This window comes from Lissotriton helveticus, chromosome 7 (genome assembly GCF_964261635.1).
Source record: "Lissotriton helveticus chromosome 7, aLisHel1.1, whole genome shotgun sequence".
Classification (NCBI taxonomy): Eukaryota; Metazoa; Chordata; class Amphibia; order Caudata; family Salamandridae; genus Lissotriton; species Lissotriton helveticus.
The window spans coordinates 52,433,070-52,458,716 of record NC_136068.1 but is presented as its reverse complement, the minus strand read 5'-3'; the positions used below and the strand labels follow the sequence as shown (position 1 = coordinate 52,458,716).

At 47.9% G+C, this 25,647-nt stretch overlaps 1 protein-coding gene and 1 non-coding gene across 3 annotated transcripts; both read left to right on the top strand.

The window, feature by feature from the left end:
- Positions 1-6,852: 6,852 nt before the first annotated feature.
- Positions 6,853-23,709, top strand: LOC144768009 (Y-box-binding protein 3-like). Of its 2 annotated transcripts, XM_078651401.1 has the most exons (10): positions 6,853-7,243; positions 11,683-11,746; positions 12,461-12,494; positions 14,862-14,951; positions 15,522-15,647; positions 16,110-16,316; positions 18,989-19,086; positions 19,771-19,957; positions 21,529-21,643; positions 23,078-23,709. In XM_078651401.1, the coding sequence occupies exons 1-9, from the start codon at positions 7,108-7,110 to the stop codon at positions 21,604-21,606; spliced, it is 1,020 nt and encodes a 339-aa protein (XP_078507527.1). In that variant the 5' UTR covers positions 6,853-7,107; the 3' UTR covers positions 21,607-21,643; positions 23,078-23,709. The 2 variants fall into 2 exon arrangements, with proteins under 2 accessions (XP_078507527.1, XP_078507528.1); XM_078651402.1 differs by lacking the exon at positions 16,110-16,316 and having other exon boundaries at positions 6,862-7,243.
- On the top strand, positions 12,095-12,229 carry LOC144771242 (small nucleolar RNA SNORA57). Its single transcript, XR_013599197.1, has one exon. It is a non-coding gene; the product is annotated as a small nucleolar RNA SNORA57 (small nucleolar RNA).
- Positions 23,710-25,647: the final 1,938 nt, after the last annotated feature.

The following is a 25,647-nucleotide window of genomic DNA, read 5'->3' as shown; positions in this document are numbered from 1 at the left end:
TAACAAGGTTGACTTACAACCTGACACCATAAGGGATTGTTTGGTCTGATAATAGGTGGTTCCAGAATTGGAAACATCACCTATCAGGCCAACTTCTCACACACTGGCTTCCCATTAGGAAAAGGATCCTTTTTAAGACCCATTCTCTAATACACAGAGCTCTTTATCAGTCTGGTGCAGCTTATCTTAGAGCGAGGATCAGCTTTTATATTTCTTCCATACGTTTGTGCTTAGCCAACCAGTTTTTGGCTAAAATTCCATGGATCAGGGTCAGGAAGAATGTCCTTTTCATTTGAAGGTGCTTCTACGTGGAAAAAAACTCCCTTTTGACCTATGAAAAATTTCAGTCACCTCCCAGTTCCGGAAAAATTTTAAACTTGTGTTTTTTAATCAAAATTGTGAGGTCACCTAATTAGTCCCACACACCTGATGCTGAGCGAAAGGAGAATCCCCAGAGTAACAGAGCACTTTGTAAATGCCTTTTACATTACATTACATCACATTACGACAAATGATTGAGAAACCTGGTGGGGTAAGGAGATCCATAATTGCTGATGGGTGGTCATCTAGCCAGGTTTCTGTCAGAAAGCATAGGTTAATTTTATGAAGTAGGATAGTTTCCGCTATTTCAGTGGGGTGCCTAGATGCTGACTGACCGCTTAGGAGCATTAAAATGTAATGCAGTTGTTGTTTTCCGGTCAGATACTTTGAGGTGAATGGAGCTGAGCTGGACTGGTGGTCTGGGAGGGCAATTGGTGATAGGGATTCTGCTCGTACTGAGGATCACCGGTATTTGGGAATAAAATAAAAGGCTGTTGTCAGTGGCATTGGCTTGGAGTTGATCAGGGATTCCACTTCATTATGTGACATTTCAGGTGCAGCACATCTGGGTTTGAGATGGTACCGTTTGAGAGGGATAGTTGACCAGGAAGTGGGGTGTGAGGTGTCCAAACATGGGTTTGTGACAGACACATCAGGAAGTGACATGGGGTTGGACTTGAGGTTCTTATGTAATGTGGTGATCTTGCCCAGGATGGTGTTGGTTTAAGTTCCAGGCAGGTGATTGAGGAGATCATTTGGGCTAAGTTTGGTTCAGAGGGAGAGCATGGGGTAGATTGGTGGTTGTCTTAAGCTAAAGCGGGGGTTGAGGTTGGGTCTAGTCTGATGCTGTGGTAGAGAGAATCATGTGTGACTGTTTGTTGTGATTGCATAAGAGTTATGTAACTTAATGGGAAGGGAGGTGGATCTTGTAAAGCCCCCAACAATGGAAATAGGAAGGGAGGTGGGATATGAGGTCTGAAGATTTTAGAACCAGGAGGGATTGTTAGTTTAAAAATAGATAAGCTGGTCTGGATGAAACATTTTTAGCACACCTGTAAGACTATACAATAAGAGTTTTGGGTCAGTGGAGAACGTTAGGTTTAAAATTATGTTCCCCTTTCCAACATACATTGTGGGTAGATTATGTTGCAAAATCAAGAACCAATATTAGAAAGATAAAAGGAGGGAAGATGAAGAATTCCCAGGATGAGCATGGCCAGAAAGACAGGCCTATGTAGATAAGGCAGTGTAAAAAATCATAGATACAGAGCAATATGAGCCATGCCATTAAAGGTGGCTATGAGAGCTATGATCCACCCGAAGCCCACAGCAGAAGAGAGAGTGAGTATAACTGTATTATTTATTACCCCCAATGCATGTGATTACATTATTTATAGATAACCAGAGTGCTGTTTATTAGAGCTGAGAATGAGCCGTGACCAACGTGGCGAAGTGGATGACAGACAGCTGCCTCAAACTCAACTTCCACAAAACTGAAGTACTGATCTTCGGAAGAGACACCTCCATATGAGACCACAGCTGGTGGCCAGCAGAACTCGGACCAACACCTCCACCAACAGACAATGCGTGCAACCTCGGCATAATTCTCAACAGCCATCTAACCATGGAACGGCAAGTCAATGCAGTCGCCTCCTTCTGCTTCCAAACCCCCCGCTGACTATTCAGATGCATCCCCGTCAACACCAGGAGGACTATCACACAGGACCTCATCACCAGCCGCCTCGACTATGGCAATGCTCTCTATGCCAGAATCTCCACCCAGCTCCTCAAAAAATGTCAGACCATAAAAAACACCGCAGACAGCATAATCCTGGACCTCCCCAAACAGACCTGCATCACCCCTCACCTCAGAAACCTACACTGGCTCCCCATTTAGAAGAGATGCCAGTTCAAGATTGTCATGCACACATACACAGCCTCCATGATCAAGGACCATCATACCTCAATTATCAACTGAACTTCCACCTGCGCTCCACCCCTCTAGCCATCGCACCCCCCCCCCCCTTTATCACTGCCAAAACCTGGAACAAACCATCCCCTCCACTTCTGAACAGCTCCCTCCCAGGCGGACTTAAGGAAGAAACTCAAGACCTTCCTTTTCAATGGAAAGACAGCAACCGAGCATCCAGATACGCTTAGGGTGACAGGGTTGAGCTATACAAATACACATTGATGTATTGAATAGTGATAAAACTTTTAAATGAGAAAAGGCTGCATTGGCACCCAAGACTAGACTGTGGAGTGTCTACCAAGAAATGTTCTAGTCCAGTGGCTTAGTTTAACAAGCACTGGCAAAACCAATAGGCCTTGTCTATGAGAGCTATTGACTTTGAAATTATTTTTTAGCCATGCTTTAGAGCAGCGTGGCTGCTGCTCAGCATGGCTAAAACAAATGAAAAAGCTCTATGATGTGACCAGTGTTAATGAGTTTTGTGCTTTCAAAACCCTATTATCTCTGGTTATAACCTAGAGCTTTTTTATTGCAACATGGGGTAACACGGAAGAAGGGAAGGGATGATGTATGAGGGTAAGGAGGACAGACAAGAGGGGATGGGTTCAACCCCCCCGGACAAAAGAGGGTTACTGGAAGAGGCAGGACAACCACATGGACAAAGGAGGGTGGGTGGGAAGGGTGAGGGCACGCATGCAGACCATGCATTGTGGGCCAAAAAGGTGGGGGCAACCACACAGAAAATGGAGGGTTGGCATGAGGGGTGGGGGCAACAAGATGGACAATGGAAAATGGGTGGGAGGGGCAGAGATAATCCCACAGACAATGGAAGATGGTTGGGAGGGCCTGGGGCAAGGAGACAGACAATGAAGGGTGGACAGGATGGGTTGAGGGAAGCAGACTGACAACGGAGGGAGGGCAGGTGGGCTAGGCAACCACATGGACAATGGATTTCAATAGGGATGAACACTGAAATGTGAGATGTACACAATGGTGATGGGACAAATGACCATATATTTAGAATTTTACATATCTTATTCTACTAAAAATGCCCTTTAGGACATGCTTAAATGCAAAATGAAATGCATAATACATGCTAAGTTTGGCTAACCCTGCAACAGTAATGCTAATGTATCTGTTAATTAAAAATCAATAAAATACTTTGAAATAAAAAAAATTCACAAACTGTGTGAATACCTTTAGTAAAACAATTAGAGCTGACAAATATTGTAGAATGACAAATTGTAGGTGTGAATAATATTATTTGAAATAGTTCATTTATAATTGCATGTTTGAAATATTTTGCACCAAGCAACTATATTTTAGCCTGAGCAATGACTAGGCCGGAGTCTTCCTTTTCAACCTTTGCTCATGGTAAAGTATTCTGTGCAACAGCCTAATGTAGATGTCATCTTAGATGTCCTAACTTTAATATTATGTTCATTTAGTTCCTTTCACCCCATGTTAGATCATTTCTACCAAGAATAATAGACTCATCGAAACTGTTGAGAATAAATGGTGATGTAGACTTAAAAATGTTGCTTCAGAATTAACTTGATATATGTTTTCATATTTGCTGACTAGTCTTTGTTTCTACATTGAAACTCATAATGCGTCTTTAGCTTAGGTAAGAGGGTTCTCATGGGAATCTTCTCTTGTGTAACAATTATGTTAGGGAATTGTATCAATCCAGATGAAGAGAGTGCAGACTGTGGGAATCGGAAAAAGATACATTTTATGACTGACAACACCACTTTACGGGCTGTTCTGATTGGACATCGAGTGACGGTGTCTACAATATTTGATACATGTATTGAAAGGTTATAATAACGAGTGTTCCTAGCTAGTTAGGACACCACACCTCTACTTCCCTTTCCTGTCCAGAAGTCTTGATGTTGGATTTCTCCTCTGCCGCTACTTCATGGAGAATTAATTTCTTATTAATACCTTGAAATTATTCCTTTATTCAATTGTGATCGATGCTATTCTAAGCAGCCGCTACTGCAATTGTGGGAGACTAGGCTGGAAAAAAACGACACTTCATGAGAAGTTCTAGCCTCATTTATTGCTCTTTTCCAATGGAACTCGTTATGGGTCCTTATTTAGAATAGGTACCTTAGTTAGCTTATTGGGTTTCTTTATGGCACACATGTTTTGATTGCTGATTTCTAATCTTTCTTTATTATTTCTGTAAATTACTAAACTGAATAAAGATATTTGAGATTCTAACCTTATAGATATAATTAAGCCTTTAAAACGATCTAAACTTCTTGTCATTGACTCTTCGTAAATTATAAAATATGCTGTATATGACTTTATTTCACAGAGAGCTTTAATTCAGAGCACGGTGGAAAAGGTCCATTTGACTTCTCCGGAGCGAGGAGGATTCCCTGTGGTGCCACTTGTAAGTAGGTGTATGTAAAGATTTGAACCATGAGGAGAGTCCTTTTGGGCACTAGCAGTGAAAGCTGAAAACACACACACTCTTGTAGAGTGCTTCACTGAAAAGAAAACAGTTGCGCCTGATAAACGAGCAGTGGAAGGACAGTAATGCCACGATGCTCCAGGGCGGAACAAACACAAGAAGAGGAAGGAGGCCTATGGAAGAAGACAAATAAGAAGCAAGCAAATAGGAGTGGCAATGAAGCCAACCAATGATAAGCAATAGGCGCCACCAAACTCCCATAAGATGTTAAAGCTTTCAAACTCTAGTATTGTTGTTTTAATGCTTCTGAATTGTAAGCATTTGGGTATTTTTTTTTATCAGGTTTTTGCCTTTTAAGATATTATTGTATCTATTTTAACTAGAAAAACAAAAGAACGTGCTCTAGGTACAGAAATCTGTACTTAGTACTATTTGTATCTCCTTCTTCCGTAAAGGGCAATTATTGTATAATAAGACAAGTCAACGTCTTGATCAAAAGTTCTGTGATCTTTTGTAGATATTTTATTTTGTAATCAGTCGGAATAAAGAATTGGCCAGCGAGTGTTTTGCGACTATTTCATTAGCACATGTTGCTTCATCAGGGCCACATAACTCATAGTTCCAAAACTTGTCATTCGTGAATTCCATGAAAGTGTTCATTGTTAAAAAAAATGTATAAGAGAGCCATGGATTAGAGAACGATCAGAGAAGGAAATAAAAGCAAACTTCCTCCTGACATCCGTTCAAAGAGCAATATCATCGGTCACTTAAACCAAAATTATCAACCTTAAATCTCGTATTATCAACCAACGTAATCCGTCCTCATAACCGAAATCTCCTTGCTCCCCCTTCATTTTAATGGCTATTTTAAGAAAGTTTACGGCAACTGTATCAATTTATAATTACAATTTAAAATTGGTGTTAGGTCAGATGTAACTGTGTCCATTTTAGAGGCGATGCCAGAGTCACGTGGGAGAGCATGGGAATGGGGTGAGTTATGGGAGACGTCCTGCCAGGAAGCTGTGGGGCTCAATTTTAGGGGCGGGACAGTTTCCAGTAACTAAAGGAAACCCCCCCCCCCTAGTCGCAGACATAACACCTCACATTCTCTTTATGTGCCAGGAAAGCTTTGAGGAGGATGAAAAATCTGAAGCAGGTTGATTCAACTCTAAGTTCGACATTAGAGTAGAAAAGGAAACACTAAGCGAGTATTACTCGAGAAAGAAATAAAGCAAAGATAAGCGCTCTGACACCTTCGGGTAAAGTCCGCGCTATATAAAAACGCATAAATAAAAAACAATAATAAATAAATAAAGATGAGTAAAACACGAACAGTAAACACACATGCCTGGAGGGTACGTTACGTCTCGTGACAACGTCTAGAGAATCACGTCACGTCACGTGCACAAACAACGTTAGTAGCGCCTGTCTGTTCAGACGTTTCAATAAAGCTTTAGGGAGTTGAATAGAAGAAAGACTGCAGAGAGGCGTCAGTGCGTACGGACAAAAGGCGAGAGCGACGGCGAGAGCGTGAAGGAAAGAAAGATTAGAGTACGGAGGGAAGAAAGACTAGACTACAAAGGGAAGAAAGACTTGAGATAAATTAGAAGGTGTGTGGGGAAGAAAGGCTGAACAGTGATTTAAAAAAATATATGAATGATTGATAGATAATCTAATCTCCTTTTAGCTTCCTTATAGCATAAGATTGCAATTTACATTTTTTCTAACGTGACAGTATTATATTTAGTATCGTAGTTTAAAATATGTTTTTAAAATTATTTTATCTTTCTTCCTTGTGTTTCTATTACTCTTTGTAATCCCAATAAAAATTATTAAAAATAAATAAATACATGAATGAAAGTTATATAATAAAACAGAAAACGATGAACTGATGCAGCTCAAATGAGGTTTGGGTAAAGGAATGAGGTGAGGAATTTAGGAGCGTGATGGCTAGAACTAAATGGGTATGGAGATGGAGTTGAGGAAGGAAGGCGCAAAGGGTGAACTGAGAAGGGACGCTTCCTTTCTGCGGTGCCTTTAAATGCTAATGAGGCGCGTGAGTGACTCCAGCCGTGAGTGGCGGAGGAGGCGGGCGCGAGGACGGGCGTCGGACACGAAGGCCCCGCCCCCCTCTATAAAGCCTGCGCGGGAGCCATTTTAAGGCAGTAAGACCGAAAGAGGAGCCAAGGACGAAGTAAGAAACCTACTGAGACCCTCAGGTTACCATCAACGGCCTCCCACCCCCCGCCTCCCCAGCACCCACCATCCTGCACCAGTACCACCTGTACCACCAGGGTGCCAGGCCAAGGGGAGGGGGCGCGCCAAGGAGCCGCAGGGGGCACAGCAAGCAGAGCCAAGAGAAGCAGGCCCCCCGGAACCATCAGCAGCCATGAGCGAGGTGGGAGAGAAGAGCCCGGCCCCCCCAGCAGCAGCACCAGCAGCCGCCCCACAGGAAGACACGACCCCCAGCCCCACCACCACCACCACTGAGCCAGCCACCACCGCCCCGGACAAGAAAGTGCTGGGTGAGTATGGAGGGGGGGGGAGGCCCCTCCCTTCTGGTATTAGTTGAGGGGCCTTAGAGGTGTAGGGGGGGACTAGGCCACGGCTAGTGCGTGGTTTGGGACAGGGACATTTGGGAGGGGGAGGTGCCCTCCATTTCCCACAAATTGCACAAATAAAGTACAATTATATATGATGCGTATATGGTGATTTCTAAACTATCTATCCATGCAACTCTGCAGGGGACCCTTAGGAGACTGGTGAACAGTAGAGGTTTCAGCCCCCAGGCTACTGTGCTGCAGGGATAAGTACATATGAGGCCCCACAGGCGAGTGCTCGGTATTTGTTAGGGGCGGGTTAATTGTGCCACGGCCACCCCTAGTAAATTTAGTAGGCCTAGTACCCACGTGTCTGCTGCTAGACTTCATTATGTGTACTCAGAGTAGGGTTTTTCCGTCTCTAGGGGCAGTGGTTGATCTGTGATGCAGCCCCTTATCTTGTACCGGGGTGGGGGGTTACGAGTTCCTGGGGGCAGGGCCCGCTTCCTGGTCCGCTTCACCTCCACGTGTCCTCTGGGTGGGGTCACTGCTCCCCACGTGTTCTTCTGGCGTGCAGTGCTCCAACATGGCCCCGGGGCGCCCGGTGCACTGTTTGTTCGCTCCACGTGTACAGGACGTGCATTCGAGGTGTGGCGGAGAGGCCGGACTCTGGGGCTCGCCACTCGTCCCTGTGGCCTCCGTGTCTCCTGTGCGGTTGTCGTCTCCCCGGGGTGCGGGGTGATTTCCCGCATAGGGGGCCCTGATATCGGCCTGTGGCTGCTCTGCATGCTTCACTAGTCCTCGCCCTGGGGGCTCTGTCTGAAAGTCGTGCTTATTCGAATGGTTGATTTGTTTTCCAAGTTAGCATTTGGCCCCGAATAGGTTTCCTCTCTGTCCTTGCACACTGCCCCATTTTTGTGCAGAAGGGGGGTATGGAGTATTTTGTTAACGTGTTTTTCCGTTTGGATTCAAGCAAACCTCTAGATGTGACGGGAGATCAGTATGTCAGGCTGCTTATAGACCCCTTCTGGCGGCTGTTGTCGGGGTATTCCACCGCCTTCGTATGCTGCCAGCAGGGCTGGTTGTTGTTGTTGGTGTGCTGTAGTGTTTGAGTGGCGATCCGCTGTACAGACCCCAAGTTGCACAACTCCTGGCCGCTGTTGCGCAATCAGAGGCGCCTTTGGCTGCTTACCGTGTGTTACTTCTGAGTTGGTGTTTGGGCGTCCCCACAGCCCCCCTACCTCCATTTTTCGTGCTAATGGCCGTGGGTGCGTGCGTCTCGCCGCCGGCTCTGTACGGACGGGAACAGGGAAGCTTTACTTGAAACAAAGTAGCTTACGTGTACAAATATGGTTGAGATGTTGGGTGCCAAGAAAAAGCCACTTGTGTCCCGCAATGACCCCAGGCGGGAGCGGGCGGGGGTGTGGCATGCTGTGCCGAGGGTCAGACACACGCCCCCTCCCCAGGTCCCTGCCTGGTGGCCGGGGGAGGCCGCTCCCCTGCCTGCGAGGGCGGCGGAGGGCAGCAGGCCTCGGGGTTTCAGCCTGCGATGTCAACACGTGAGCCACGGGCCTGGACCCGCTGGAGGCCAGGGCGTGTTTATGGCGTGTCCAGCCGCACCAAGCCCCACCCCAAGACTTCAGATCTGTCAGTGGTGCACTATTGGGTTGATGATGCCCCCCGTTCAGCAGTGGTGAGTCGACCCCATGCCACCGTACAACTTTGGACTGGTTGCTGTTGTCATTTTGTGCCCTTCTGGGAGCTGTGGGTAGTTTAGATTCTTTTTGCATGCTTGCTGAACGCTTCCTGGAGCAAGCAGGTAGGGGTGTGAATTGTGTACACTTGTGGCAGTCGAATTTTCTCAGTCTAGGAGTGGTGAGGACGGCTGGCAGATGGGCACCTGTCTGCCAGGGGCTTGAGAGCGGGGTTCTCTTTAGATCCGTAGCAGTCGCCTGTTCCATTGGGCTGGTTATGGGGGCCTCTCTGGCATCTGTAATGTCCTTGCATTCCATGGGTGACCCGCTGGTTTCTGGGGCTTATTCTGCCGACAGTTGGGAGTGCCATGCGTGGCTGCTTGACATTGGAGTTTCACTGCGCTGCCCTCTTGTGCAGCTGGACCGAGCCATCCTACCAGTGTGTCTGCAGCAGATTATTGTGGTTCGGACTCTGGTTCTCCCCATGGCGGAGTAAGGTACTTGGCAGGATCTGTTAGTGAGTTGTGTGCATTCAGCGAGGTGCCCACGTCTTCAAAATTAACAAGACTAGTTATTTTTGGCTGGGTGTGGGGTGCCCCCCTGCTAGTTTGTACCGTGCTCTGCAGACCGTGTATTTATTGGTGCTGCTGGCAGGCGGCTGTAGTGTTCCTGGAAAATGGACGCACATCACCTGTGGCCTTGAAACAGTGACACTTGGCACCTGCTGACACTGCTGCCAGAGCCCAACCTCTGCCCCGGTCTGCCAAACTCCTACCTCGGGGGCAGGCTGTGGCCCCGGAGAGCGCCATTGTGTTTACACTTTGAGGTTGCGAATGGCAGTGCCTACCCCAGGCCTTGTAGGGGTGGTCAAATCAGTTGCCTCTTGTGCAAAGCACGCTCCACCTGCTTGTAATTCAGAGGGGCATCAATTGGTGTATGGCAGCGAGTAACCCCTTTTTGCAGACTAGCGTGTTTGGCGGGGCGTTGGTACGCATGTGCAGGGGTGGCCCCAGGCCAGTTCCTTTGCTTCCTTGACTACCGAATGGATTAAAATCCTGCCCAATAATCTGCGGAATTTCCCTATTCATCCCTTGCCTATGTGCCCATTTCAAGCTCTGTTCCCAGGGCTTGGACATTCCTAGCAGACACAAATAGCCCTCTGCATTGGAGCAGGGTGGCACAGCTGCTCAGGGGGAGGAGGGATCAGCTGGCTAGCCCATGCCAAGGCTGTGACTGTTTGTCACAGCTGCATCGTCTGTTGCACGTGGGGGTGATGGTGCCTCCTTGAATGGAGGGATATTTGCTAGCTTGCATAGCGCAGGTTACCCTTCTCACTAACCATGTTCAGTAGTTAGTGTTGTACGGCACAGTTGCCAACTTACCCTCTACCTGGTTAGGATCTATGATTGGTCGACAGTAACAATTAGAATCTTGCGTGTTGTATCTCATGGCCTGTTGCCTGGCTCGTGTTTTACGACGTGGAATCCTGATTGCAGAGGGGTGCATAGTTAATGACTCTTTGTACCCGTATCCATTAAGTCTTTCCCTTCCTGCAGGCCAGGAGTATTCAACTTGTTGGCTCCTAACCCACCCTCCAAGGGTGCTAGTGGCCTGCTCCACCATGAGTCACTTGGTGTTGCAGTGGGCACGTATGGGAAGAGTGATAGTGCTGTGGGTTTTCCTGGGTAGCAGACCCTCTCGAACGTGGTAAGTTATTCCTTTAAATGCAGATTGAGAAGTTGGTGAAAGGAGCAGGTGGGGTTGAGCGAGTGCTTAATATTGACTATTGGAAAATACTACATTTTACAGTGAAGTGTAATTTCCTGCTCTTAAATTATTCCATAACTGCTATCCCTGAGATTAAATTGATACTTGTATAGCGCACTACTCACCCGCAAGGGTCTCAAGGCGCTTGTACGAATACCGCTGTGGAACCCATCCTGGCTTTCCCTGTGAGGTGTCCACTCCTGGGCACCCCCAAGGTGGATGCCAGGCATCCTTAGCGTTGTGGGGGCCGTTGTGGAGATTAAGCAAGCTATTGCCCAGAGTTGCAGAGTGGGACTCCATGATCGGAATAGGCACCGATGCGAGAATTATCAGGTCCGTGGAATTTTGGAGCCCGAGACCTGCCGAGGTGGGGAATTGAACCCTGGTCCCGGGCTAGACCTCTGCATCAGGGTCTGCCGCTCTAACCATTGAGCCACACTTCTCTGAGATTGTGTTTAAAGATCTACTAAATCTGGCCGACTTGTTACTAACAGGAGGGTCGAGCCACCAAATAGTTAACAGTATTGTCTAATGGAGGGCAAGATCCATGTCAGCCTTTTAGGCTCTCAAGATAGTAAACCAAATTTCCACTGGTGTACGTAGTGAGCGTCCTGTATGTCGAGCATGTCAAACCCCCAGGGATAGTACAATAAAGTTGGGTTGTCAGAATGCATATAGTGTATAGTCGGGTGACTGTAAAGCCCACAACCATGTTGTCCCTTTATACCGTAATTTCCCAAATAACTGCATTAAGGTGGTAGGGGAGAGCCCCCTCTCCTATCCTACATTTATTGGTCACCCCTCTGTCTACTGTGACGCTGGGCTCTTCAGGGAGCAGAACCTGATGGAACTTCATGAAGGAGGGATAGAATTGGATCCACCCATCATGTTGGATGTGTATCATTACCCCACCTTGCGTTTGTTTTTTAGTTTGCTTTTTTTTGTTTCTTTTCGTTCCTTTAGCAACCAAAGTCCTGGGCACTGTCAAATGGTTTAACGTGAGAAACGGCTACGGCTTTATCAACCGGTATGTCCACCCGTTTTTATTTTATTTTCCTTGTTTTGTGCTTTTTTTTTTTTCTTTCAGTTTTTGCTGTTTTTGTCTGCTTTAAGCTTGTCACTGTCAGGTGTTGGGTTTGTGGAAATCTTTGGTTTTATCCCAGTTTAGGATCAGCATACATGCACCCAGGGCCGCGCAACACAGATTGCAAATAGATAACGGACCTATTTACTATTATAATCAAACGAGATGTCTGAACTGTGGTCTGTAAACGGGATTTGGGGGTGGGGGGGGGCTCAGTTTTCTTAATATTCCATGCAAGCATAACTTCTGCAATGCCCTCTTAAGTGAATTATTGTGCCAGGTGACATCAAGCCTCCATTTCTTGGCATGTTTGGGCTTATATGTGCCCAGATGTGTAATGTTCGGAGGCAGAGTAAACACCAGTGCTATGTCTTCGGTGCCAGGCGCTCCTATCGACTGGTTCTATCCTCAATCACTGGAACAGAGCCCTCTGAGGGCATCCATTTCCTAAGCTTGATTGAATTCTGTACCACCGGTTCCCCCCCCTTAGCTCTGATTTTACATTCTCCAGTTTGAGCGTGTTCAGTACAGGTGTATGGTCAGTAAACCTGCCCTGAAATGGGGTACTAATTTTTTTTTCCTCCGCTATTTCCTTCTCTCTGGTTCCTGTGCCACTCTTTCACTTGACCTTCTGCCTTGATGGCTTCCAATCAACAGAAATGACACCAAGGAAGACGTCTTTGTACACCAGGTAAGACTACAGTCTGTGCTGGGTGCAGTACTTGGACACAGCATTGTTTTTTTTGCTTACTATACCAGTTCATACTTCCTAGGAGTGATGGTTAGCCCATATTTGGGGTGTTTGAAGGCAAGCCGTCTCATATTTCTTGGCATGATTGGTCACTCTATCCAGGTGGAAGCACACCAGTGCTACGTCTTCGGTAACAGATGCTCCCATCGGCTGTTTCTAGCCTCTGTCTCGAACTGATTAAAGCTTAAATGCACAGCTTTCTCCAGATGTAAAGTTTATAGCCCATGGGTCACACTTCATCTTTTGTTGGGGCTGGACAGAAGCGTTCAGTCTGGCACAACTTCCAGGCCTAGAATTTGGAGGTGCCGTGGCACCTTCTGAGTCTCTTGTATTAAGCTATCCTGTCACGACCAATCACGACAGACAGCACCCTGTGTGGCATGGTTGACCTAGTCTGTCCTCCACAAGAACTGACCACGTGCCAGTCAGGATAACAATTTCAGACATGCATGGCCTCCATGGAGTGGTTCTATGGAGATAGTCAATGGAGTGAAATGGTGTTGTAGCTCTCTGTAAACTTTGGAAGGAATTGTATCCTGCCCGGTGGACTCCTGTTTTTGGTCAGGCTGCAGTGAAGTGGTATTGATTTAAGTTTCCCGACCTGGTGTCTGCCAGATGTAGGACAGGCTACGCCCTGGCCTTCTTGCTGTTCTCTACCTGCTTTCCATCAGGCCAGAAGAGAATGGAGCTACATTGCGGTGACTGAGCAACAGTGGTGGGTTGGCGCAATCCATATTGGTGTCCCAGTTCAGACCCGGTGTTTTGTGTTGATGCATGTATTGGTCCAAGAATTAATCCCTCCTCCTGTTTGTGTTCGGATTCAATCGTACGGTGTCTGATAATGCTAGACTCCACAGGAAGATGTGGCCTACTGGCTACAGCTTGGCGCTGGACCGTGGTGGGCCGGCTGTGCTCGAGCTGTCTGCTTCCCACTGTGCTGGAACAGAGGGTATCAGAGCGCTTCACAACAAATATAAGTCTGCATCAGAAAGACAGTGGATGGTAAACAGGGCAGGGAGCATATGGGCAAAGTAAAAGTCTGTACAGTAACATGAGCGCAAACCAGAGCGGATAATCGAAAGCGAGTCATCCGGCTCTGCGATTGTAGATATCATGGTCTTTCAACGTAAACTTGAGTTCTTGTTGCGCTCCAGGAAGAGGGCCTTGAGTAGCATCTTGAATTTCGGGATGGAGGCGGTCATTCTGATATGGGGGATGGAGTTCCATATCTTAGGAGCATTACCCGCAAATTTACTAGATGTTGTGTTTCTGGGATTTCAGAGGAATGAGTAGGAGTGTGTTGGAGCTTCTGAGGTTCCTAGACTGACCGGCCCTTTTGAGCTTGTTGGCCAGATATTCTGGTTTGCCTGTGTGCAGGGTTTTGTGTGAGGCAGGCTGTACGGAAGCTGGCTCGTTTGTCCATAGGGAGCCACTTCAGATCCTTAAGAGCCGGGGAGATGTGATCGTATTTTTTAGTTGTCATGACCATTCTTGCTGCGGCGTTTAGGGTAGAGGTCAGAGGTCCCAGGTGCGATTTGGCTATTCCAGTCAGAGTAGCAATGCCATAGTCCATTCTGTAGAGTACCAGAGCCTGAGTGGCCTGTTTCATGTCTTTCGTGGGGAGGAAGGGTTTCAGTTTGTAGAGAAGTTTCAGGTTAAGGAAAGCACTTTTGGCAGTTTTTGAGATGTGTTCTTTCATGTCCAGTTTGGCGTCGAGTGTGATCCCTAGGGATTTTACGGAGTTTGTAGGAACAAGAGGAACATTGAGGGCGTTTAAGGCTTTGAGCCATTCTAGTATTTGGGGGTTCATCTTTATTCGAGATGAGGAGCACTTCTGTTTTTTCTTCGTTGAGTTTGAGGTGGTAGGATGAGAGCCAATGTTGAACCTTAGTGAGTGTGGCGTTCAGTCTGTGGATGTCTGCGATCAAAGTGGTGTCCAGATAGAGTTGTGTGTCTGCGTAGAGGTGGAAGGCGGATGTTGGACTTCCTTAGAATTGATGAGGGGCTCCATGTAAAAGTTGTGGTGAGAGTACTGATCCTTGTGGGACTCCTCTACTAATGGGAGGGGGTCCGATTCGAAGCTTTTAATTTTGATTCTTTGTGTGCGGTTGTTGAGAAAGGAGAACCAATGAAGCTTGCCTGGTCTGCAGCGCTCACACCTGCCTGGGGGCCTCACTTCACTCCTGGTCCTCAGCCGTTGATATATTGAGTCATGGGGTCACCTGCGGAAACCGCAAAGCTGACCTGTTAAATGTAACCCTGTAACCTGTCATGACTAATTCCTTTTTTTTATTTTTTTTTAACTAGACCGCAATTAAGAAGAACAATCCCCGGAAGTACCTTCGCAGCGTAGGAGATGGCGAGACGGTGGAGTTTGATGTTGTCGCCGGAGAGAAGGTGAGCAATCGTGTCTTGTGTCCGAGTCACGCACCCCGAAGCTAGCCCCCCTGCCCCCAAGAGGCCGGCTCTGCCTGGCACTCCAGGTGGCATGGTGAAGCTAGGGGTCGGACCTCTCTTCTTTCCCTGATAAGTGCCTGAAGCGGGCCACTGCACCACCACCATCTGCGTGATGCCTTGGTCTGTCCAGGCTCCACCTGAGCTCCCACCAGTGGCCGCATAGCTGACTGTCTGCTTCTCATGCCGCTATTTCCACCCACGGCCATGCCTGAACCCTTCGATGGGTCACGGCTCTGGCTCCAGGGTGTCCTGTCCTTAGTGTCACTGTCCTGTCCTGTCCTGTCCTTAGTGTCACTGTCCTGTCCTTAGTGTCACTGTCCTGTCCTGTCCTTAGTGTCACTGTCCTGTCCTGTCCTTAGTGTCTCTGTCCTGTCCTTAGTGTCTCTGTCCTGTCCTTAGTGTCTCTGTCCTGTCCTTAGTGTCTCTGTCCTGTCCTTAGTGTCTCTGTCCTGTCCTTAGTGTCTCTGTCCTGTCCTTAGTGTCCCCCTCACCATTTCTCTTCCTCCGCAGGGAGCTGAGGCCGCCAATGTCACCGGCCCGGAGGGGGTCCCTGTCCAGGGAAGCCGCTACGCTGCCGACCGACGCCGCTACCGACGAGGCTACTACAACAACCGCCGCCGCGGACCCCCGAGAAACGTAAGTCTGTGCTTGGGAGACTGAGGCTACCCTGGGGGCGCTGCATGAGTCCAAGGCGCTGTAACTGCCAGGCCTAGTGCATGTGGGGGCATCCAGATAGGACCGGGTCTGCAGCACCACTGGACAGGCTCCTGAGCACATCCCAGGTACTGGTGCTGGCAGTAGTGATAAAGCTGTCTGCAGCAGGGGTGGGCTGGGGGCGGCGCCCTTCTAGCACCCCTGGGAGGGCGCAGACCCTCACCCCAAGACCAGATTTTAAGGTGTCAAATGGCTCATAGTGCGATGCGAGCATGAACCCTCCCTGCTGCACTAGCGTGGCCTGGTGCATAATAATGGTGGCCCACTCCCCGTAGCACCACCACCAGCCCCCCCAACCCTGGGTACCTCTGAGCACCATGCCATGGGTTGCGCCAGCCCCCCGGTTGTGACCCCGTTGTATCGTCTTTGCTTCCTCCGCACCAGGGGGAGGAGGAGGAAGACGAGGAGGAGGAAGACGAGGAGGGCGGTGGCGGCGGCCCCCCACCGCACCAAGCTGGCGACGGAGAGAACCCCCGGGGGCAGGGGCAGCAGCGGCGCCCGCAGTTCAGGCAGCGGCGCTTCCCGCCCTATTACGTCCAGCGCGGCTTCAACCGCCGCCCGCAGGGCCCCGGCCAGCACTCCGGCGCACAGGTAACTATGCACTGCACCCTGGGGCTCCTGGGTGTGCCCCATCCCTTCTCCCTCCCCTCACAGGTGGGAATGTGGTGAACCGGTGTCAAGGTGCAGCAGCATGAGCACAACGCTCGCTGCTGCCACCCACCAAGGCAACCGAGCACTCCACACCCAGCCGAAGAATTGTAGCTTTGAAATATAACCTGGGGTGGCCGCCTGGAAAGGGCTTACACGAGTCCATACACAAGGGAGGGGTGCTCTTCATCATGCCGGCCACCTAGTTGGCCCACTGCATGCTACTTACATTTGTGGTGATTGGGGTGTACCACCTCCTTTTTGGACATGAAATACCCTGAACTTGTGAAGATCGTGCTTATGTTTCCGGGTGCTTCTAGTTGCATCAATGACTACTTTATTTTAGGTATTACCCTAAAATCTTTGGGCCATCCAGGCAGAATAAAAAGGTCTTTCCTCTGCTAAAGTGGAGGTGGTGGTATTATTTAAATATCAGACTGCTCTTGGAAGCTAACTTGTTAATTGTTATTTGTATTGCAGAGTGCCATGTTTACTCTGCAGGGTTGCTGACAGCTGTCCTGGTGGTACATGCTAAATTTAACTAGTGATGCTGCTCTGGGCTATGTGTGGGGGAGGTGGGATACCGCATGGGGTGAGTTACACAGCACGACAGCTGTCTTGGAAGCATGTCAACTTGGCCATGTGCTCCTACATTGGCACGCAGCAGGGCACGCTTAATCCTGTGTGCACTCAGTGACTGCCGTTCCTTTTGAAGCTCTGAAATCCTTTCCATTCAAGAGGACCACGAGATACTTGCAAGTGGGTGTTTGGTCGTGATGTGGTCAACTGTAGGTGCTTTCCTTCTCCCTTGATCCACTTCTACTGTTGTGGGCCTTCGTGGAAATGTGGGTACCCTGGGTGCTGCAGGGGTGTGGTCTTGACATGTACTGAACTGAACCTAATCTTCTCCAATTCAGGAAGGCCTTGAAAACCTTTCTTTCCTTAAATCCCCCCCCCCTTCGGTTCTGACCTCTCCTGAGTTCTGGTTCTAGCGCTGGGATGCTCTAGGGGTTACTAAGCGCTCTATAAAACCTTAAAAATAAAAAAAATAAACATATATACCTGGATTTTGCAAATGCTACAGGCCTGGTCTGTGCAGTGAGTTCAAAGGTACAGTCTGACCTGCACTGTGCCCCTGGTGCTGACTTTACATGGTCTCCGTCAGCAGCAAAAAGATGAAGGTCCCTTTGGTTCGACCTATTGTACACTTGTGATGAGTTACCGTGGACATCCTGCACATGCACCATTGCAGGTTGTAGTTTGCTAGGGCGCAACACTCTGGGGTTGCCATTGAGACTTTGGAAACGTTCTCGTGCGTGTGCCTGCTTGCAGAAGCATCACTAATAATTCTTTATTGTTTGATTACTTAAAATCTTACAATATAACGAATACATATACTAAAATTTAAAAACCACTAAAATAAGTTACTATAAGATAAATCATTGAGTACTATACCTATTGTAGTCTGTTTTAAAACCAAAATTTTCACTCTAATCTCCCAGTTTTGCTTTTACTCTCGTACTTTACAAAGGCAGATTTCATACTATGTCATTAGAGTGCAGACACCTTATCAGAACTTGCCTACATGTCCTTATTCCTCGCATATTAAAAGATGGTTTAAGTATAGTTTTTTCTTTCGATCTGAAGTCCAGGGCAAATGGACTATAGTCTCCTGGCCGGTTTTACACAACCTGCATAGTGTAGACCCCTCTGTTCTCATCCAAGGGGAAAGAAGACTTAAGTCGCAGGAGTACCCAACATTTTGCTTTGATGAAAATTTGCTTATTTTTTCTGACCAAGGTATTTCCAAATACACTTGTACCTGCTTTTTCGTAAACCCATTTATTTGCCATGCATGTTTTCTTTTTGCCAACATATCTTTATCTTGTACGAGCGACAGTTGATTTGCTGTTAGGTTAATTACCTTTTTGAATGATGTTTATTGCTGTGTTCCTAATTGGCGTAACAGCAAACTCTTCTAGCACCATTTTAAGATCATTCCAGGCTGGTTTAGTATTTATTTCTTGCCATAACTGAGACATCTGGTTATCAAGGTCATTTTTATCCTATTCCATGTTTTAATAAATTGGCTTTTTCTTGCATAGTGCTGGTTATTAAGACCCAACACCAATCTGATTTGTGCTGGCGATGCATTATTTGGGAGATAAAGATTGATTTATAAGTTTTTGAAAGTGCATTATTTATTGCATTATCTTTCCCGATTAATGCTTCGCTACCATGTGAGGGTGGGAAGGAGTTTTGCCGCTACAGCCTTTAAAAGGGGACGATATGTGATTTCTGCAGAATCCTAAATGCTGCCGTCAATGCATCACTATTGGAGGTACTGCTGATGACTCAATCAGTCTTGAAGGAGACTTGTCTGGCCCTCTCGCCAGTAAAGTATAGACTGGTGGAGGTAGAGGGAGGCTACCTGCCCGGTTTGCTCCAGTTTCTTCCATTTGGGCAGGGGCATCTCGGCTGTCTATTGGTGCTCGAGCTCTGAACCTCTTTAACCCTCAAGTGGCTCTGGTTTTGTAAGTGTTCAAGTTTGTGTGCTGGTCGTGAAGCCTTGACTGTACCCATCGCCTTAAACTTGCGCTCGGCATCTCTTCTAGGGCGGAGAAGGGGAGATCAAGGAAGGTGGTGGCGAATTAGGGCCAAACCAGAACCCGCAGCCAGGACGCCAGCCCAACTACAGGCCACGGTACCGCAGGTGAGCCAGCCGTGTCTCCGGGAGCACCTGCGTGCAGGGCTGAGGAAAGTATCTATTTGTACTACTCTAGCGTAATCCCAGGGGGACCAAGCTGGTGTGATGGTGCTACCGGCAGGGCCTTATGCTGAACACCCAGAGTTGCATGTTGCTCATTATTTTTCTCTTTGTATGAGCAGGGCTACTGGAATTTGCAGCAAGGCAGGACCAACTTATCTGACTGGGTTTATTAAATTATGTAACGAAAATTTTAATTATGTGGCACAATTTGTGATGGTATTGTCATTATTTTGCCATTCTTACACCTTAATGTCCTGGCACATGTTTCACCGTATTGGTTTAATCCTACAGGAATGTTGTTGCAAGTTGGAGGCAGCCATTCCGAAGTGCACTGCACCACACGTTGCTGCAATTTATTAATGGTCGTTTGAGTTGGACACTTGTAATGCGCCGATTTGTTAGACTCTTCAAATCCTTAACTATGCAAAAAAAGCTGTCGAATCGCATAATTCCAGTGAACGTTTGTGAGCATCATGCTGCAGCCTATGAGCGCGCGCTTCTTGGTGCTAATTAATGGGGTGTGCCAGGGAGCCTACTATTAGGATGGGATGTTTGCGTAATTCTAGTCAGAGTGCAAATGGAATTGTAGCGATGTATGTACACTCAAAGTCAACTTTGATTCCACAGAGGACCCCCACGCCCGAGACCACCGCCTGTGGCAGGGGAAGGTGACAACAAGGAGAACCAGGGTGAGAACATTGCAGTCTCTGACCAGCAGCACCAGCCCCAAACCCGACGCGGGTACAACAGGCGCCCCTACAACTATCGGCGCCGCGCCAACCCACAGAACTCTCAATCCCAAGATGGCAAAGAGGTAATGCATGGAGAACAGGGCTGGGTACCATGGGGTCTGTATACCACTGGCACATCTGTGCAAGCGATGCATCATTCGCAGCTTGTGTCCTTGCAGTAGTGCTGGGTAGGTGTGCTGTGCACACTTGACTCACTTGAGCCGCTTAGTTATGAGTGTCGATCAATGGCTTCTCCGAAATGTCTGCATTTTTGACTAATGTTGCCCTCTGTTCTGTGGGTGGCACCGTTTACTGTGGCTGAGTATCTAGTGTGTTGCTAGTTGAAAGTAGCAGAGGGCTTTGTCCCCAAAGATGAAGGGGTTGCAGTTTAATCCTGTTACCTGGCCCTGCTGTAATCTGGCATGCCTTCGACTGACTTCAAGGCGCTGGAATTACTGGTAATATATTAACAGTGACACCGATGCCCAGCATGAAGCGAAGGATTGTCTTGTGGACCACGGTACGGAGTATGTAACGGAGCAGACCGTGGCGCATTTGCTCACACTGCCAGTAAATGGACGGGGCTAGCTGAGGCCAATGTCTGCCTCCCTGCAGGTGTCGGTGCTTGACTAATCTCCCATCCTGGCCACCTTGGTTCTAGCTCCGCATCTTTTTTTGGATTGGACTGCTGCATCCCTAGAGTGATGATCATAGCCTTTGGCCCACGCAGTGCTGAGCATGCTTTGCGTGTCCCTGCCGTCTAGTGTTGGACCTGGATGGGCTTCGACTTGCTGTACAGTGTCAATTCTATACCACTGGAAGCCCCCAGTGGATCTTTCTTTGTGGTATCTAAAAATACATGCTCTACACTTATGTCAGATTTCTTTGGTGACTTGTCTATTTCTTTAACTGTTTTCTTGCTACTTAAATGCTTTATTCTAGTTCCTTTGTGTACGACTTTCTGCAGAGGGCCACAGCTACCCATTGGTAAGCTTGAGGTTTTACAAATAACCCCTAGGGGACCTAAAGGGGTTGTTTAGTGTTTCACGATGAGGCTGCACAACCACACCATATAAGACCCCTGCCCCCCACTGATATGCCGTGGGGTGGACTGTGCTTTATTTAAGGGCCAGGGTTTGGATGCAACAACTCTTGAATCAGACTTCATGGTGAACTGGAACCTTATGGTGATGTTGTCCCCAACATAAAGCATGGGCGCTTTGGCCATGGCCATGGTACTTTCGTTTAGTAGAAGAGTCTGACCTCCGGCTCTCCCTTTGCACTGATGTGCAGTAAATCATGATATATTGCAGCCTCTGTAAATTCTTCAGACAAACCATAGGGCTTAAGTCAGTGAATGATTGAGAGAACTAGATGTGCTTGAATCCTTACAAGGGCCGCCCTCTCTCCGCTTCTGTGCTTGCCAGCTTACTAGCGCTAGTTTGCGTGGTTGATGGGGTAAGTTGACTTGCTGCAGCCTGCATTGCTTCAGTGGTAACTAGTATGGATTCTACCCAAGTTGCAGGCTGCCTGACGTTTGCTCTTGTATTGGTTCATCCAGTCTGTACGGCTGCAGTCCTTTTACCTGTTTTTGTAGAGTTGAGCGCTTCATACGCTGCCCATAACTGAGTTAACATCCATTGCTTTCTTTCAGGGCAAGGTGGCCGAATCCACACCAGCGGAGAGCCCTGCTGCTGCAGTGGTGGCCAGCGGGGAGAGCAAGACTGAGTGAGGTCCGGCTCCCCAGGACACCTCCACCATCCATCCAGGTGAGCAAACGGATTCAGGCTCTGTGGGGGGGAGGGGTGCACTTTGGCGGTCCAAGTGTGTGGCCGTTACTTAACTGACGTTAATGTGGCCATTTATGGCAGTGAAGGGGATTGCAGGTCCGTGCTTTAAGTCTACTGCTGGTCATGACGTGGTGGGTGGTGCTGGAGCGGGTTGACCTCGGAGGAGGATACATGACTGCTCCTGCGTGAGGCAGTGGACCAGACCAACACGCTCTATGGCTGTTTTGTGGCACTGCAGTTTTTATGCCTGTTCTAGTTTGCAGCTGCATCGATCACCACCCAATGAACTTCCTCAGACATGGAAGTGTGCAAGCCTCCAGTATGGCAAACCTGCTGATGTGCTTACAATGCAATATGTAGGTACAGGTGCCACCTGTGCTCAGGGTTTGACCAATTTGAATGGTTTGTCACTCTGCTGGGGATGTATAAAACCTTTTGAAATCCAGTATCTAGTGGTAGCTGCTTACGTTTGGTTTTGGTCCTGTGTGTATATAAGGCCTTTACTATCAGGTAAAAGACTTGGCAGCCACCAGCAAGTGTACCTACTGGGAATGCGCACTCTGTGCATCCGCTACATGCTGCAGAATTATCCCCTGCTACCCTTTAACCCCTTCGCAGCTGGCGGGATTCAAGCACCCCATGCTCATGACTAGCTCATCTCGTCATGAGCCACGGCGCTCCGGTGCTCATAGCTGAGCTCGTCATGACCGCGCCCGTTCCAATGGAACCTTCAGCACAGCAGGGGAATCAGCGCAGCGTGCGAGCGCTCCACGGAACGGGCGCGGTCATGACGAGCTGAGCTCGTCATGAGCCACGGCGCTCCGGTGCTCATAGCTGAGCTCGTCATGACCGTGCCCGTTCCAATGGAACCTTCAGCACAGCAGGGGAATCAGCGTGCGAGCGCTCTACGGAACGGATGCGGTCATGACGAGCTCATCTCGTCATGAGCCACGGCGCTCCGGTGCTCATAGCTGAGCTCGTCATGACCGTGCCCGTTCCAATGGAACCTTCAGCACAGCAGGGGAATCAGCGTGCGAGCGCTCTACGGAACGGGCGCGGTCATGACGAGCTGAGCTCGTCATGAGCATCCAAGAGGTTAATCTGTGTGCTTTAGTGCCCTGGCTACTACATGGGTAGGGGTATTCCTGATTCTCAGTCCAGCTCCCTGAACACTTCTGACACCCGGCTTGCCTTTAGCTGCACTCTGCCCTTTGACTAGTCTGGCCTCTTGCAGCCACGGTTTCTAGTCAGTTGATTCCCTTGAGCCTCGGCCACCAATGGCAAACTGGTGGTCTGTGAAAGGAAAGATTGGGGCGGGTCTCGTTCTCAGTTGACAATCTGATGCCTCTAGAAACACACGACTGCTATCACCTAAATGCGTGTTTGGTTTTTAATTCACTTTTTTCTTTGTAGGTGTCGTAAATTCAACCGGAATTAAAGGGAAATTAAACAGAGGAATGAAACATCCAGCAAATTTGAAAGGAAAAAATAAAATCATGATGGCACCAGGAAATGAACCACCAAAGATTTGAAATGCAAAGCTAACATCCGAACCGAAATTCTAAAAGTGAGGAAGAAACAAAACTGCTTTATAATCTGAGTGAAGAAACTCAAAGGGGAATCAACAGCTGACGAGACCCGCGGAGAGGCTCATTTGCGCGGGCAGGGGAAGGCATGAATGAAATAATGTGACACCTACCCACCCGGCGCAAAGAGAAGTGCAAGGTTTGCCACAACCGTTCCATTTTCACGTTTTTTATTTAATTCAGGGTTTCTTGTAATACCAAATTTTCTACTTAAAAATGCGAGAGGTAAAAGCACACTTTTAGAGAATCAGCTCATCTGGTGCTAAATCCCCAGGTGTGGCCTTTTTTTGTGTAAAAGGGGAAGCTTATTTTTGTAAAATTTTGCGCCGCATCCCGGGGCTCTGTTTACTGCAAGTTCACCATGGCAACTTTTTTTGTGTAAATGAAAAACGTGAAACTGAAAATGGGTGTAATCTCGTGCAGTCTACTTCGCAAGCAATAAACACCAATTGAACTTAAGCTGCCTTTTGCTTTGTCATTTGTATGTGTTGGATTACTCTGAAACAGCTGCCATCTTGACTGCACCAGCGCGGGACCCACCCAGCCTCTTCACGTGGACTTTGCTCATGGCTAGGCTGGGGCAGAGTTCCGCTATGCACAATTCTGCATAGCAGAGCGGGGTATTTTTAACTTCAGATGTCCGCAAGTGGCGGAGTGCGTTGGGTCACGCCATTCATGTTTTTAGGGCAGGTGTTTGTCCTGTACTGGAAAATCAATGCAGACCGCACCATGTGCAGTGCAAAAGGGCGCTGCTTTCTGCCGTTGAGTACTAGAGCAGCAGCTTCCTCAACGTGAGCAGAAGGTTTCCCCATGCGAGTGGTAGCAGCCACCTGTGACTGCCGCCTTGAGAAATCTCACCAGGAGATGGTCTGGAGTAAGATTTTCCTCACTCGCCAGAGGCATAAACTCCACTCCATGGAGCAGTTTTTCAGAAGGCCGCATGCTACACTGAGTGGTAAACTCTGCAAGTGGAGTTTCGTGCCCATGCCTACTAACATGAGACCTGCATTGCTCAATGTAGACGTTGTATGACTGTTTTGAGTGGAGGTGGGGGAGGGGCATGGGGTGGTTATGATGTAGAATCTTGTGCTGGCCCTACCTTCGGCCCAACATTTGCTGCTGATCACATGTACTATGAAGAAAAGATTACTTGCTACACACATTCTGCAGGTCTGGTTTCTACAGGGAAGGGTTCAGGGCCCCTCTGGAGTTGCTCATGCAACATCTGCGGAAGTGAAGTAAAGCGTTTTTTTCCAGGATGTAATGGGTAGGGTGCCGCATTGCCCACTCTTCTCTCTACCCACTCTACCAATGGGCAGACGTAACCTTTTTTTCCCTTGGTTCTTCCTTCCCAAATTCTGGCTTTGCTGCTCGGAGCCCTCACTCAGCTCACGTTGGCTGCTAGTTCATTATTTTTAGGTAGACCCTAGAGTCAGTGCGCATGCGAGGCATGCTGCATTCAGACTATGACTTCAAAGACCTTCACTCTTTTCAATTGGCTCTTGTTGGTGCTCCTCAGAAAATGCTTTTTTTTATTGGTGGACAAGCTTAATTAGTCCTTCAAGACCCTCCCAGGAGACTGCCCCTGTTACGGGTCCCATATTTGATTTACTTATGGCTTTTTTGGTGCGCAATTTTTAGGCCGGCCCGTCCTCAGTTGGCTCCAGCTCCTCCGGCAGCCTTTCTCTGCACAATAACACCACCACTGGGTCTGGGCTCGCAACAGCACAGCTTGCCACGAGCTAGTAATAAACAAAAAGGGTGCACGTGCTGCTACCTAGTTAATGAACCTAATTTTTGTTAAACATATGAAATTGAAAAAATGTTTTGTGAGCAAAAAGTCTCTTTTTAGTTCGAAACGCGTAGACTTAAAAAAAGCCGGAAATAAATTAAAGACACATAAAATATAGCTAGTCTTTGTAAAGCTTTATAAACGTATATGGCTTTGTTGTGATTATGTTTTCCAACTGAAAATCATATATTTTCTCATTGTTTGTATGTTCAAAAACTTTTGTATGGTATGTAAGTGGTATGATTGACGGTTTTGAATGAGAACAATTTGAAATGTATTTAGAATGTTGGTTGTAAATAGGTCTGATGTACATAAGGTTGTTAAGGTAAACTTGGTAGAATACATTTTTCTAAAAAGGCCAAAAGTGAATAATTGGCATTAAATTAATAAAAAATGAGACTTTTTGCTCACAAAACATTAGTTCAATTTCATATGTTTTGCAAAAATTAGGTTAACTAGGTAGCAGCACGTGCAGCCTTTCTCTGCACAGCACCACCTCCGTAGTCAGGGCAGGAACATTCATGGGTGTTTGGCAGCTTGCCCCTCATGAGTGGCTGGTCTGTGGTGGGTGCATGTGAGCGGAAGACTCGGGTGGTGGTACCAAA